This window comes from Octopus bimaculoides, chromosome 14, assembly GCF_046866305.1.
Source record: "Octopus bimaculoides isolate indiv1 chromosome 14, ASM4686630v1, whole genome shotgun sequence".
NCBI classification, from domain to species: domain Eukaryota; kingdom Metazoa; phylum Mollusca; class Cephalopoda; order Octopoda; family Octopodidae; genus Octopus; species Octopus bimaculoides.
Window position 1 is genome coordinate 32,285,164 of NC_142941.1, and position 16,970 is coordinate 32,302,133.

General features: G+C 37.0%; 1 protein-coding gene across 3 annotated transcripts; it reads left to right on the forward strand.

The window, feature by feature from the left end:
* The first annotated feature begins 7,661 nt into the window (after nucleotides 1-7,661).
* Nucleotides 7,662-11,282, forward strand: LOC149132677 (uncharacterized). Of its 3 annotated transcripts, none has more exons than XM_089362667.1 (2): nucleotides 7,662-8,823; nucleotides 10,069-11,282. In XM_089362667.1, the coding sequence occupies exon 2, from the start codon at nucleotides 10,089-10,091 to the stop codon at nucleotides 11,124-11,126; it is 1,038 nt and encodes a 345-aa protein (XP_089218793.1). In that variant the 5' UTR covers nucleotides 7,662-8,823; nucleotides 10,069-10,088; the 3' UTR covers nucleotides 11,127-11,282. The 3 variants fall into 3 exon arrangements, with proteins under 3 accessions (XP_089218793.1, XP_089218791.1, XP_089218792.1); XM_089362665.1 differs by having other exon boundaries at nucleotides 8,819-9,150; XM_089362666.1 differs by lacking the exon at nucleotides 7,662-8,823 and adding an exon at nucleotides 8,826-9,973.
* Nucleotides 11,283-16,970: the final 5,688 nt, after the last annotated feature.

A 16,970-nucleotide genomic window follows, 5' to 3' on the forward strand; every position in this document is an offset into this window, starting at 1 on the left:
CAGTCCAGGGGCACTGGCAACGATCTCGCTCGAAAATCCTACGGGAGCCAGTCAGGCGGTACTGGCAACGGCCACACTCAAAATGGTGCATCTTATGTGCCACCCGCACAAGAGCCAGTCCAATGGCACTGGCAACGATCTTACTTGGCTTGCCGGGTCTTCTCACGCACAGCACATTTCCAAAGGTCTCGGTCAGTAGTCATCGCCTCGGTGAGGCCCAATGTACGAAGGTCTTGCCTCACCACCTCAGCCCAGGTCTTTCTGGGCCTACCTCTTCCACGGGTTCCCTCAACTGTTAGGGTGTGGCACTTTTTCACGCAGCTATCCTCATCCATTCTCACCACATGTCCATACTAGCGCAATCGTCTCTCTTGCACACCACAACTGATGCTTCTGATGTTCAGCTTTTCTCTCAAGATACTTACACTCTGACGGGTATTCACATTGACATTAACTGTGCCAATTCTGGATGACACATACATTTATTATTTACACACACACAATGGGCTTCCATGCAGTTTATATCTTATCAAATTTCACTCACAATATATTGGTCAACCTGAGGATGTAGGATAAGAGTTGATGCACTGAGATTTAAAATTACATTGTCTTGAAGTGAACATTATTAACTTCATAGCCATATCAGTGCCCACAAAATCTTTTCGGTAGTGGATACTGTACAAATATCTCTTTGCTATAACTTCTTTTATGACAAGTCCAAAGATACACCAGCATTCTCCAGACCATGTGGTGGTCAGAATGGACAAAAAGACAAAAGACATGTTCTTCTATTATGTTTGTAGTTTTGTTGTGCCATGTAAAAATGTTTGTTTAACCTTTTCAGAATATATTTTAATGTTGATCATTACACACACTCACACATAAATAAGTGTCCAACACATGTCAGCATGGAAAATGGATGTTGAATGGTGATGATGATGATGATGATGATATATATATATATATATATATATATATAAATGTATATATATTTTTTTTTTCGCCCTTTTAAAGCCTAGCCAGGCTCATGGGCCCGGTTTCCTGGTTTCAATGGCGTATGTGTTCCCCAATTGGACGGGACGCCGGTCCATCGCAGCGTTACTCATTTTTGCCAGCTGAGTGGACTAGAGCAACATGAAATGAAGTGTTTTGCTCAAGAACACAACGCGTCGCTCGGTCCAGGAATCAAAACCACAATCTTACAATCATGATGCTAACACCCTAACCACCAAGCCACACGCCTCCAGATATTTATATATATACACACACACACATTTTTTACTAGTCCTCATTACTCCTTAAGGAGTAAAGGGCCAGTTTCCTGGTTTCTCTGGTGTATATATTCCTCCCTGTGCAGAATGCTGATCCTTCACAGGATATATATACATATCTATATTTACATCTCTCTCTCCACACACACATTATCTAACATTGACTTAGATCTGCAACACTAAAAACTTCATGGATGCAAAAGAGCATGCCTGATCATTCAGATGCAGTATCACCGAGTTGTAAGGTAATGACTGACATTTGAACAATCAGACAAATGCTTTTGTGAAACTTTCAGTAATGCTAATGCAAGCCAAACTACAAATATTTTACCTCCACACCCTTTATTCAATGCCCTTTTGTCTTGCTTGTATACCTGTTTGTATTTTATGTGTGTGTGTGTGCATATAGAAACTGTAGATTGGCCAAATTGTTAAAGCATTGAGTAAAATACTTTGCACTATTTAGTTGCAGAGTTTTACCTTTGGAGTTTCAATAATGCTGAGATTGACTTTGCTTTTAATCCTTCCAGGGGTAGACAAAATAAATTACTATGGATCAGTGTGATTGTTCTGTCCCTGCTAAAGTTGTGGCCCCTTGTGCCTATGTCAGAAAGTGATATTATTTATATTTTTAAATATATATGTGTGTTTTCTTATAAATATACTATATATTATATGTATATATATTTTTTATAGTTTTACATGAAGAGAAGTGTCATCACTTTAGAATTTCTGCTTGTTAATTTTTGTTGGACTATTCAATGAAGGCTGACAGGCAGAAACATCAAAGCCATTGTCACCCCTCTTGTAATTCTACAGTTTAATGTTAAATTGTTTTTATTATAACTTGATATAAATATTAATAATGTTTAGAATATTTATATGTTAAGAACATTTCTATATGTTGTTTTAATGTAAAGGTTTGAGTATCAATAATAGGGCAAGGAGGGTCCTTGCTGGTGTTGGTCACCCAAGTGGTGTAAGCAAGGTCCACATCTGATAACAAGGGACTGCACTATATTTTTTTTTTACTCAACTCCTTAACTGTCACTTACTCAGCCCTCCTATTTTTTTAAACAGATGCCATTAGTAGGTAGCACTCACTGTGATGTGTAACAACTGCAGCAGTGTTTCAATGAACTGATGTACTGTGCCCCATGCTTCTTGGAGAGGCATCTTGCTGATCAATTGTATCCACCCACTGATGTATACAATTGATCAACAGGAATCAATCTATTTATTTTGCTTGTCACACTTGAGTCACATAAATGCACTGGAGCTGCTGCAGTAGGTAATGTAGAGCATTGTTGTCTAATTTTATATTCGATTTAGTAACTTGTTTTTCTGCATTGAGATTGAAGCAACTCTGCCGTCTTTACACAATGCATTGCCTTTTATGTCTAGTCAGATTAATATGTTGTTGTTATTGTTATTAATATTTTTATTATTGTTAAGACAGTGAGTTGGCAGAATCATTAGCATGCCAGGCATGCTTTTCATCCTTCTGGGGTCAATAAAATAAGTACCAGTTGAGCACTGAGGTTGATGTTATCGACTTACCTGTTCCTTGCCAAACTTACTGGCCTTGTGCCAAAATTTGAAACCAATATTTTGTTATTGTTGTTGATATTTACTCAAGATCAGTCCTGATGAGCATTACTTATTCAATCCATACTCATCATGGCTTTTATTATCTTACACAGTGCATGTAAGACAGCATTACTCAATATGTCCTTCCAGTCATTTTTCAAAGACAAAAGAGAGTGATTTGAGGGAGATTTTCTGCCAATTCTAACAGTCATGTGGAAGCTCCCTCATTGTTTATTATTGTCAGAAAGAAAGTGGGTTGGCAGAAATGTTAGAGCTGGAGACAAAATACTTAGCAGTATTTATTCTGGCTCTTTATGTTGAGTTCAAGCCCTGACAGTCAATTTTAACTTTCATCCTTCCACATTTGACCAAAATAAAGTACCAGTCAAGAACTAGGCTTAAGAGAATCAACTTAACCCTTCCTCTTAAAATTGCTAGCTTTATATCTTAATCAGAAAAACCATTATTATTATTATTATTATCATCATCAGAGTAGTTGGTATTAGGAAGGGCATCCAGCCATAGAAACCATGCCAAATCAGACTAGAACCAGTCAAACCATCTAACCCATGCCAGCATGGAAAGCAGACATTAAATGATGATGATGATGATGATGATGCTGATGATGGTGGTGAACTGTGGTCAATATCAACTTACCCACCCTTCAGAGTTGCTGACCTTGTGCCAGTGCTTGTACCACATAAAAAGCACTAAGTCCACTCTGCTCAGTGGTTGATGTTAGGAAGGGCATCCAGCTGTAAATATCCTGCCAAAACAGTCACAGAAGTCTGGTGCCGGCTTTGGCCTGGCCAGCTCTTGTGGTACCATCCCACCCATGCTAGCATGGAATACAGATGTTAAACAATGATGATGATGCAACAAGCTGGCAGAATTGTTAGCATACTAGGCAAAATGTTTAGCAGCATTTTGTCTGTCTTTACATTCTGAGTTCAAATTCTACCAAGGTCAGCTTTGCCTTTCATCCTTTCAGAGAGAATAAGTACCAGTTGTGCATTGGAACTGATGTAATTGACTTACTCCCACCCCCTTACTTACTTGCCTTATGCCAAAATTTGAAACCAATATTATCCGCTAAGGTCAACTTTGCCTGTCATCCTTTCAAGATCAATAAAGTAAGTACCACTTGAACACTGAGATCAATATAATCAACTAAACCCTTCCTCCAAAATTGCTGGCCTTGTGCCAAAATGTGAAACCATTATGTGCTGGCAGAATCATTAGTGGCAGACAAAATGCTTAGTGGCATTTTGCCTGTCTTTATGTTCTGAGTTCAAATTCTGTCACGGTCAACTTTGTATTTCATGTTTTCAGGGTCGATGAAATAAGAACCAGTAAAACACTGGGGTTGATGTGATCAATGGACCTCTCTCCCAATTTCAGGCCTTGTGCCTATAGTAGAAAGGATTATTATTATTATTTGGTAGACTCATTAGCACGCTGGGCTTAGTGTCATTTCATCCATCTTTACGTCCTGAGTTCAAATTCTGCTAAGGTTGACTTTGTTTTTCATCCTTTTGAGGTCAATAAATTAAGTACCAGTGGAGTAATGGGGATCAATATAATCGACTTAACCCCTTCCCCAAAATTTCAGGCTTTGTGCCTATAGTAGAAAGGATTATTATTTTTATCATCATCATCAGGGTAACAGATTGGCAGAATAATTAGTTAAAATGCTTTGTGATATTTATGCTGGCTTTTATGTTCTGAGCTCAAATATCACTGAGATCAGCTTTGACTTTCACTTTCTGTGAGGTCAATGAAATAATGTAGCCAGTCAAGTTCGGGGGGGGGGGGGGGGGGGGGCAGTTTAATTGACAAAATTCCTGCCCCCAACCTCAAATTTCTGACTATGTGCCTACTTTAGAAATAATTACAGTGTGAAATGACAGAAACAGTGGTGTCTTAGACAATATGCCAGTATCATTTAGTTTTACGTCTCTCCATTCTGAGTTCAAATCCCATCAAGGTTGGCTTTGTTTTTTTTTTTATCATTCTGGGTTCAATAAAAAACATTACCAGTCATACCTTGATGTTGATTCAATTAACTATATCTTCCCCCTCCATCACTCCCCACCACCCATCTATCAATTTATGGCCTGATGCAAGGTGAGCAATCATTGTGCAACTGTTTTAATTTGTGTTTATTGCAACTGAAGTATGTAACTCCATTTTGGTGTTATCTTCTCCATATTAGGGATTTGAATAAACTTTGATTTGGAACTTAACTGATTTGTTTGTTGTATTTATCATTGTCATTCATTCATTGAATCCAGCACCATACAATGGTTGTTAGAGCTCCCCATATTCCTGTCTGCCTTTAGTTGTCTTCTCCCCCTTCCTCTCATCACAACAAAATCTGCTGGGATTCAGTTGTGTATATATACATTATGCTTTGAGAGCCTCAACCACAATGTGGTTTAGGGGAGTATTCTTGAATACTGCCTAAAACCAATTATCTCCATTCTTTGTGATCTCTTCCATGAGTTTCAGCATCCTGAAATTAACCTTCACCACCACATCCTACATCCTGTCTCTTCTTCCATAGGTTCCATCTACTAGGAGTGATTGTAGTTTCTTCGTACAACTATCCTCACCCATATGCATTGCATGCCCCAACTAATGCAGTCTTCTTTCTTATGCACTATAAGATGCCTTATTTTTTTTTCTCATCACACTTGTACTCCATTGATTGCTCTTGCTGGCATTCTACCTTCAGCAGAGCTTGCTTGCTTCATTTCCTTCTTCTAGTTTTCACAGGCACTCCACATTCAAAGCTCATGCCTCACTTCCATGTAGCATTGCAGTTTATATATTAGCATCATACAATCTACCTTTCACTGAGAGAGAAATCTTGATACCAACAGAGGTAACAAATCTCTGAACTTTCCACTCTATTCATACCCTATACTTTCAGAACATCCTCCATCATTGCTAAATAGGTCACCTAGATATCAGAAGATATTCTCCTAGACATATAAGAGCATCAATTTTCCATTTAGAGTTTGTTGCTCCAACACTTACAAAGTTTGCTTTCTCGATTAATATGCCCATAATTTGCATTGAGTACACTGTATCAAATTTCTACCTACTCCTTTTCTATACATCAAGCAAGGCCATTTCTCTGATGGCAGCACGGTTCTGTCTGTTTTCCTATTTACTAAGACTTTGGTCTTTACAAAGTTGACTTTAAAGCCCTTTGATTCCAGATTTTACTTCCATGCCTGGAATTTCTTCCTTAATCTTACTACAGATTCAGCTATAAGAACAAAGTCATCAATATATAGTTCTTATTGCACCCAGTTTTAAACTTCTTTGTTATGGTATGAAGGACTATGATAATTAGAAGAGCACTGAAACCTGATGGACCCCCACCTGTACACTAAATTCGTTACTGTATTCATTTCTAACTCTCAGCTTGCTGACAGCAATCTTGTACATGGTTGCATTTCTCTCACAAACCATTCATTTACTAGCTTCCTCAGGAACCTCAAGATCACCATGTAAGGAACTCTGACAAAGGTTTTCTCCAGGTCAAAAAGTTCCAAATACAGTGGTTTACTCATAGCGAGGTACTTCTGCACTTGCCTCATTTGGAATCTGCATCAGTAGTTCCTCTTCCTGACACAAAGGCAAATTGCATATCATCTTGATTAACTCACTCTCTTATCAGTTGAGTTATAACCTTTCTGTGACTTTCTTGACCTGATTCAGCAACTTTATACCCTTGTAATTACCACTCTCTCAGGTATCTTCTTTGCCCTTGTAATAGATGCTTATAATGCCAGTCATTGGGTATGACACTTTGCTGTACAAACTGCTGACAATAAGATTGACGCCAGTAATTCTCAATGGATCCAGTGTTTGCCCTGCCTTCATATCTTTAACTGCTTTATCTATCTTACTGCTACCTACTAAAATAGCTAGTCCCTCTGTTGGATTCATACTGGGCTGGCTCCCTTTCTACCATGCATTCACTACATTTAATGACCTTTTGTAGAGCTGTATGTAAGCAATCATATGATTTTTGTCATAAGGACACATGGATTAATGCTTGTGCAGTGGTGGCTCATGCATAGGTACTGCGGAACTGCAGCACCCCCTATTTCCACTCGATATTATTGATAACATTTAATATAAGTCCCTTTTACTTTAATTCTTCCTTTATACTAGTACATTATATAATCCTTAAGCTTAATGTCAGTAGCCATCCCCTAGATTATGAAAAAGTACAAAAAACTGCACTTCACAGTTACAGCAACGCGGTGTTTGGCTGTTGTGTGCATGCCCACATGTCTGAGATAGGAAGCTTCATGCTAGGGAGAGAGCAATGCATGAACGACAGTCCTGACCCTGGTGTTCTGGTGAAAGGTAGTATTTCTTTTTGACTCTGTATGTGTTATGCTTAAAAATGTGTTTATATTCTTGAATGTGATAAAGTGTAGAATTAGATTATTATCCTGCTTCCAGCTTCAGTGTTGCTGCCAGAATTTGAAATATAGGGCACATTTTCCCCCTTATTTTGTTATTTAGGGGGGATTTTTGAAAAACAAGGGGGAATTCACGTTGATGTTCAGTGAATAAATTAAACACACTACCAGGTAGTGGCTAAAATGAGAACCGATCAAGCTTATGTATAAATATTCTTTTTATATGCTTGTTTCCTTTTACACAATATCAAAACGGCTAAAAATTTTCTGAAGCAGCGCCCCTACTAATTTTATCTGAGCCACCACTGCTTAGATGTAAAGGGGGAAGGGTATGAGTAACATTGGATAATGTAGTCCTAGATATGTAATGCCCGAGAGTAGCCTGGTGTGGCCATTGGATGCATGAACCACACAGGTCGGCCCCTTAATATACATGTGTTTGCTGTAGTTGAAGGTTTGTTATATTGAAGAGAGGCAGCCAATTTGGTTACTGTACTGCATGACCAAAATTTATGCTGTTCTAGAATGCCCTTTGTCATAGGGTTGACCTGGGACTGACCAAACAACACCTATGATGGTTTTGGGACAACTATCCCAACTTTATTCTACATGAAAATATTCAACGTTATCTTATTGGAGACATAATTGTGAGCTTCGAAATTTTAAACAAGTGACATGTTCACTAAAATACTGTCAGAACTCAGAAATAGCAGACAACCACTTTCACCATACACCTTTGTTAAATAAATAATTTTAAAAATGGGTAGTCTTCACGCCCCTTAAAAGACGGGATAATCACAATAGAAATGGATCGATGTTTTGATCTCTAGTTAAACAACTTTACTTACCATATTTGATGGCATAAAAGACGCAAGGGTGTGTCGGTTTCAGTAACGCATCTTCAGAGCAAATTGTGCTAAGTGCATTAAAGCTTAAAGGAAGCCCAAATTCGCATACAGGACCCCGGGTGACTTTTTGAAACATCTGAGAGATGGGGTGAATGCAACTTAAATGCCATCAAATACAGTATCTTATTATAATAATTTTGTAACAAATCCTTTGTTTATCGGGATTGTCTCTTCCAAAATACTTGTCGCTTATACGAACAGTTGATTACCAGTAAATAGTCACATTTTGTTGTTGATATCTGACAACAGGCAAGCCCAGACCGAACAGGTTTTATGATCAAAGATGTTCAGCATAATGTTTTGTCTTTTTTTCTTTAAAACATAATTGTTATGTACTCCTTGAAAAAAAGCCTCAACTGTGAAGTATATTTCAGTGCGAAGTTTGTATCAATGGATTCCGTCAGAAAATAGCGTTGGCTGGAAAAGTGTAATAACTAATTTTATAGTGAAGAAAAAGAGAAGTCTACGCTTCTAGGTGTAGAATCCCACTCGATACTTTAGATTTCTCCTCTTTTTCACTGTAAAATAATTTATTTCATTTTGCAAACTGTTTTCTAAGCATCGACTTTTCACGATCTCCAATGTTTAAGAGTTAAGTCAAGGGAGGTAAGTCTAAATTTTTGCTTATGTTTTTAAGATGTATGATATGTCTTTCATTCTTTGTCCCTTCTGTCGCTATGTTATTCTTTAAATTTTTTTCTTAATTTGTTTTCTCTATTTGCTTTCTGTTGCATGTATATCTCCCACCCAAGCCTTTTATTTTTTCTCGTTCTCTCATTTGCTTGCAATTAAATTTTTTTTTTGTAAAGCTCTAGTAAATACCTTAACGCTACTATTGTGTCCACCTAGTTCTGACCACCAGGCACCTGCTAACCACCACATCAACAATTTGTATTTGACGATAAATACCAATAGACACAGAACGTGGCCAAGGTATTTAGATAAACAAAATCATAGCTTATTCTTGAACTGTTCAACTAGATGTTTAATTCGCTTGTTTTAATATTTTGTAATTTTATTTTTTGATTGATTAAAAAAAAAGGCGGGGCATAAAGGAACATTTAACAGCGAATATTAAAATACCGTATAGATTAGCAGAATACGCTTGTTTGTGTGTGAATATTTTTATTATTGTGTTTAACGAACAAGACTAAGTGTATTCAATACATTGTAGAGTTTATTTATTCACTCGGAATTTCTTTTTTGATCCAATCTTTCAAACGGTCACAAAACTGAGTACCGCAGCTCGTACAAGTAAATAGTGTATGAGAAAGTAGATGTGTGTATATATTTTCGCTCATAGAAATATAGCAGCGCTTTGGGAAATGAGAACTTATTGCATTTTAACATCGTTGAATGGATGCGATTTTCTTTTATTGATGTTTTTTAGTTCCCACGTTTATCGTTATTAATACTTGCTTCCGATTACAACCGCTTACCAGCACCTCATCGTTTGACAATTCAATCAGAACTTGTTAAAGGAGTAATGTTTATTTATCTTTTGAATTAGCATCACGTTTATAGTAGCAATAATAATGCCTGTAGCAACTTTGTAATTAGGTATTTGCTTAGTAGATTATAAGCCTTGTTCATTTGTTTTTGTTATCACTTAACACGTCAGTTATTATTATCGTCAGTATCGTAGTTATGTTTAATACCATGGTCACCACGAGCAGCAGCATGTTCTTCATAACCAGCTTAACGCTCGTTTATATTTCCGTTTTTGTCATTAGTTGGACAGAAAAAAATTAATTCGGTTAGTATCAGTTAATCTAGAATCATTGCCATCATGATACTATTGTGAGTACCTCCAAGAAACATATCTAACTTATTGTCTTTCTTGTTTTACAGGAATCCCTGCTACAGAAGCCATGAGTGATGATGGTAAACCTTTAGCTTATGAAAGTAATGGGAAAAATAACCAAATTACCGACTCTGTGAAAACAAACGCGTCAAATGCTATCCACTGTTGCAATGCTTGTGGTAAATGCTTTGAGCAGAGAAGCTATCTACTAAAACATGTCAAAATACATACAGGAGAATTGATGAATCAGTGTAGTGTGTGTCGAATGGTTCTGTCAGATAAGAGCAGTTTAAAGAGGCATGTGAGGATACATACAGGAGAGAAACCTTATACTTGTGAGATCTGTGGAATGAGTTTCTCTCGAAATGGCACTCTGAAGAGTCACACACGGACACACACTAAAGAGACACCTTACTTCTGTAAGACTTGTGGGAAACGTTTTTCAGTCAATAGCTCACTCAACAGGCATATGAAGACACATTCTGATAGCTTGCCTTACTGTTGTGAAGTGTGTGGTATATGTTTTGCTCAGAGCCGCTACCTGAAAAGACATACTAAAATACACACAGGTGAGACAGTTTATAATTGTGAGATCTGTGGGAAGTCTTTCAGTCAAAAGTGTAATCTTGAGACACATATGAGGATACACAATGATGAAACACCATTTCTCTGTGTAATTTGTGGGAAAAGCTTTTCTCTGAATAGTACCTTAAAACGACATTTAATAACACATTCAAATGAAACGCCTTACCATTGTGAAATCTGTTTTAAAAGCTTCTCTCAAAAACGCTACTTGAGACGACATAGTCGTACCCACACAGGAGAAACACCCTACCGCTGTGAACTCTGCAATAAAGGTTTCTCTCAGAAGAGTAACTTAGAAACACATATGAGGATTCATGATGATGAAACTCCTTACCAATGCTTTATTTGTGGCAGAAGCTTCTCTTTGAACAGTACCCTAAAACGACATTTGTTTACACATTCAGAAGAAACACCATATCATTGTGAATTCTGTGATAAAAAATTCTCTCAAAATCGTTATCTCAAAAAACATCTTAAAACACATTCAAATAGTAAAGAATACATAAACAATAAAGAATAAGAAAAGGTTTGTCAAGTTCTTAATGATAACCAGGACAGAAAATATGAAGAGAAAAAGGTAGTTGATGAACTGCTATGTAAAAAAAAAAGTTCTATCAGCATGGAAAAAGTAATATGTAACAGGCTTTCAATACAGTAATGTTGTGAAGTGTTTCAAGTCACTGTCTTCTTTTTTTCATTATTTTCATTTGTCCCTGTATCATACTTTAACCTCCCATCACTTGGCATAAAGCCACTGCACTCAGTACTACTCCTCCCTTAGCTGAGGGGTCTTATCTTATGAGTTACTGAGTGGCCTCATTAGTGCCTGGGACAAAAAAAAAATCCAGTACACTGTTAAGTAGTTGGCATTAGGAAGGGCATCCACCTGTAGAAACCATTTCAGAGCAGTGGAGCTTGATGCAATCTGCTGGCTTGCTGGCTTCTATCAACCATCCAGCCCATACTAGCATGGAAAACATGTTAAATAATGATGATGTTGCAGTACATAAATGTTTCTACTATTGGTAACAAGGAGTCAGTTAAAATATCACAGATTTCTGTGTGTGGTGGGGAGGAGTATATAATACAATTAAATCCTTTTGTTTCAGCCAATGGACTGTAGCTAAGCTGGAGCATCACCTTTGAAGTATTTAGTCAATAATATTGACCCTAGTACTTTGACTGGAACTTATTTCATTGTTCCTGTAAGATATCATATGTGTATAGTGGAAATTGGTTTAGAAAGAGGGATAACTTGGAAATATTACCGAGCTTGGAAACAAGTGCAGGCTGGTGATAGGAAGGGTATCCAACTGTAGAAAATCTGCTTCAACAAATTCCATTTGACCCATGCAAGCATGGAAAACTGAACATTTAAACAATGATATATATGCACAACCATGGGCTATGTGGTAAGAAGCTTGCTTCCCAACCACATGGTCGTGGGTTCAGTCCCACTGCAGTACCTTGGGCAAGTGTCTTCCTCTATAGCTCCAAGCTGACCAAAGCCTTGTGAGTGGATTTGGTAGGTGGAAACTGGAAGAAACCTATTATATATATATATACACTGTCTTTGTGTTTATCTCCCACCACTGCTTGACAATCAGTGTTAGTTTGTTTACATCCCTATAACTTAGCAGTTCAGTAAAAGATGACTGATAGAAAAAGTACCCAGCTTAAAAATATGAATGGATCAATTTGACTAAACTCCTAGGCAGTTCCCCATCATGGCCATAGTCTAAAGACTGAAATAAGTAAAAGATATATGCGACAGGCTTCTCCTTGCCAAATTGCTGCTATTAAAGCTGAGGCTTTGATAACAGACATGTGCAAAGTGTCGTGCTTGGGAATCAATCCCTGGACCACTTAGTTGCAAAGTGAAATTCTTAAACATACAACCATGTCTGCATCTATATAAATGCAAATTGGCACTCTATCAGTTACGACAATGAGGGTCCCATTTGATCTGATCAATGGAACAGCCTGCTCATGAAATTAATGTGCAAGTGGCTGAGCACTCCATAGACACACATGCCCTTCACATAGTTCAGTGTAACACAGAATATGACAAAGCTGGCTCTTTGAAATACACATACAACTCTTTTTTGCCAACTGAGTGAACTGGAGCAATGTGAAATAAAGTGTCTTGCTCAAAGACAGAACATGCCGCTAGGAATTGAACTTATGATCATAAGCCATATACCCTAACCACTAAGCCACACATTTTCATATAGATTGACCACAGCCCATTGGATGGGATAATTAAAAGATATATGATTTTATGAGGGAATGGAGAAGTCAGTTTAATGTTTGGTAGGTTCTTGCATGAATTCCATTCCTTCATTAAAATTATTAATATTTATTCTGTTGGTGTACATACCTTGGGCTTGTGAAGTGCTCCACTATTAAGTAGCTAATGAGTAATCAGTCATTAATTTGCTGATTAAAAGGTGTAGATTTTTATGCCATTTTTTGAACATTTTGTTAGCCAGGTTCTTGCATAAAGAGTATTGCTGAGGTGATCACCTGAATTTTATTTATCCCCGCACTTGTATATATACATACATACATATAGGCACATTGTGGCTGTGTGGTAAGTAGCTTGCCTACCAACCACATGGTTCCGGGTTCAGTCCCACTGCATGGCACCTAGGGCAAGTGTCTTCTACTATAGCCTCGGGCCGACCAAAGCCTTGTGAGTGGATTTGGTAGACGGAAACTGAAAGAAGCCCGTCGTATATATGTATATATATGTATGTGTTTGTGTGTCTGTATTTGTCCCCCTAGCATTGCTTGACAACCGATGCTGGTGTGTTTATGTCCCCGTAACTTAGCGGTTCGGCAAAAGAGACCGATAGAATAAGTACTAGGCTTACAAAGAATAAGTCCCGGGGTCGATTTGCTCGACTAAAGGCGGTGCTCCAGCATGGCTGCAGTCAAATGACTGAAGCAAATAAAAGAGTATATATATATATATATATATATATATATATATATATATATATATATGGATAGACACACATATATATGCAAAAACATTTCCTTAGCGTTAATGGACATCCTGTAACTGATTGGTAATTCAGTCTTGGTCAGGTTTACTTATTGGCCACTATTCCAAGTTTTAAATGTCTGCAGTTCTCCCACAACTCCTGGGATGAGCATAAGGTTGTGGCTATTAGAGGTGTTGTTACAAGTACTGGCCCCTAAACAGCTGTGTGATTGCCTCAGGGAGTGTTATGATGGAAATGGCCTGATAACAGCATTTAGGAATGAGCTTTCTGAACACCAAATTCCTCACTGATCTCCTCATTATTATCCCCTTTATGCACACCCCCTACATTTCTCACCCATAATCTATCCAAACATTTTCTAATTGAAATAATCATAATAGATCTGGAAAAACATTATCACTGCTAAGAAATGGCAATAACCATTATAGTAATTAAGGGATATAGTACAGGTTGAACCTCTTTAATTCAGCAAACTTAGGACCTGACCATTACTAGATTACAGAAAATTCTGTACTACAAAAACTGATCTTTGAGTGACCCATTAAAAGAATCCTCTATGTAACCATATGTATGCAACATATATATATTGCAGCAACCTTTCAAAGTTTGCCACTCTTTAAACTTTGCTAGCTTTCATTTTCAGCAAAAAACTTTAGAATTTGTTCTTTTAATTTCTTTAAATCATACACAGTCAATGATCTGACACCACAGTATTCACACAAGCTCACTACTGAAGTTCCTTTCTCTATAACTCCACCTTTTCAAGCATAGATAATACTTTATGTTCATGCTTTTTAACATTAACACCATCTTCTGTATGTTTTGGTCTCTTGGATGACCTCCTGATGAACTGAAATACAGTTGGATATATAAAATTTACAGAATTGTGTCAGGCACTCAGCTGGTGTAAACATAAATAAACCTGTATAAACATAAATAAACCTTGCGCTTAACATTACCACCCCAGTGGTAGGTCTGCAAACTAATGGTAGCAGATACAAAATGTGTCAGACATAAATATTCAAGAACTGTAGAGTACTTAATGCAAAAGTTAAAGGACAAACGTTGAATTGTTCAGTGTTCAAGAATAATAAGCAGATATTCCTCTACTGTGTTTGGCTTGTCTTTGCAACAAGCCATACACAGAAATCAGAAATGCACCTTATCCAATTCTGTCACATTTGGATTTTGCTATAAATTGATCCATTTTATTAGGGCTTTGTAGTATCTCTTCTCACTTGTATCTCGTTTATTTTTTAAAATCATTAATAGCAATGTAGCTATTCTGTTCATCATGACTGATAGCTTACTACACATTCTGTGTTGTTTGGAGATCTCAACTCAGGTTTTCCAAACTAGGTACAAAGCAGAGAATAATTAAGTTAGTGTTAACATATCAAATGACATGAACATCAAAAACCTTATAAGAAACAATAACATAGAGAAGAGAGGAAAGAGGAGCACAACCTCAATGCTTAATATTATTTTAATTGTTGTGGCAAAAATTGGAGACAATTACAATGTTGTTTCGGTCTTGTTAAACCTTCTCAGTGAAGCACATTTCACAACATTTGCTTAAGTTGTGATAAAGGAATTACTAAGTATAGTTAGAGAAATTAAATATGCTAGTTTTCCACACCTACACAGATTACTATATTGTAATCTTATGGAGTAATTTTCTCATCAATACTTCAAAAAAAGTACAGCCAGCCATCACTCACAAATGAGTATGGCTTAATAACATCCACTACATTTTTGCTAGGCTGTGTAGTAAGTAGCTTGCTTACCAACCACATGATTCTGGGTTCAGTCCCACTGCGTGGCACCTTGGGCAGGTGTCTTCTACTATAGCCTCGGGCCGACCAAAACCTGAGTGGATTTGGTAGACGGAAACTGAAAGAAGCCCGCCGTATATGTATATGTGTGTATATGTTTGTGTGTCTGTGTTTGTCCACCCCAACCAACATTGCTTGACAACCGATGCTGGTGTGTTTACATCCCTGTCAAATAACTGAAACAAATAAAAGAATAATTGCTTGAGGTACCTATGTAGTTACAAGCTTACATGGACAGCCCCTTGGTACAGCAGAGCAATCCAAGAAGAGAGAGGGCTGCTACTCATTACTGTTGAATAAACACGAAGGCATGTGGCCTAGTAGTTAGGGTGTTTGATTTATAATCATAAATTTGTAGATTCAGTTCTTGGACAGAACTGTGCATTGGGTTTTTGAGCAAGCCACTTCATTTCATGTTGCTTGATTATAATGAGTATCAGCCAGGAAGCTAGTACAGCACCCCAATTTTCTCTCTCTCTCCACCTGTTACATCCTGAATATTCAGCTGGACCAAAAATGAGGGACCGAGAGGGTGTCTATGTTTACTTGCAACTACATTGAGACATAAAACAATTAGTGAAATTATGGTACATGTTACTTAACTATATTCACACAAGAGTTGGTTGTACTTTGATAAGTGCAGTGAAACCTATGCTTCACTGAGAAAACCTAATAAAACTGAAACATTTCCAATGTTGTCTCCTGTATTTTGCCAAACTGATTAGAATATATATAAAAAAAAAATATTCATTAAGTTCACAGCATTAGTATTTCTAATTAGGTTTTTCATACATACTTTACCCTTTTGTTACCAACCCGGCTGAAACCGGCTCTGGCTCTGAGTACAAATGTCTTGTTTTCATAAGTTTTGAATTAAAATCTTCCACCAAAACTTAGTCACAGTTTATGTTCCTAACACTAGCTGAATGATAACTAAGTTATTTCACTAAATTCTTTGTTTATATTTCAAGTAATTGAAAGAAACACAGAGCATCTCAAAATAAATACAGTAACGAAAGGGTTAACTGTTGATTTTCATGAAGTGTGCAAATTTTATAATCCTAAAGGATGAGAAGGAGGAAATGTTTTGACATTGGAGAAGATAATTAGGACAGTGATGAACCTATGAAGAATGCCAACAGTGGGATGCCACAAGGTTTTTGGTAGCACACAATGGATTTTTTTTAAATTCTCCCCATAATGTTAAATAGCTTATAAGTATTTACTAAAAGGTGAAAAAACATGTCTGCGTGTATTTTAGTTTTTAGCTTTAGAATAAATCTAGTAACAGGAGTTATTTTTTATCTTCTACTTGTTTCAGTCACTGGACTACAACCATGCTGGGGCACTACCTTGAAAAGTATTAATTGAACAAATTGACCTTAGTACTTACATTTTATAAAGTTTGGTTTTTATTCTAAGTCTTTTTTTTCTTTTTTTTTTTCTAGTTCTTACAATTTGCATTTTTTACAGTTTATATAATTGCCATTATGCATACTGAAACATACACACTCTATC

Bases quoted from the DNA above. Each gene is read 5' to 3' on its own strand.
- LOC149132677 (XM_089362667.1), top strand. From the start codon at position 10,089: ATGAGTGATGATGGTAAACCTTTAGCTTATGAAAGTAATGGGAAAAAT.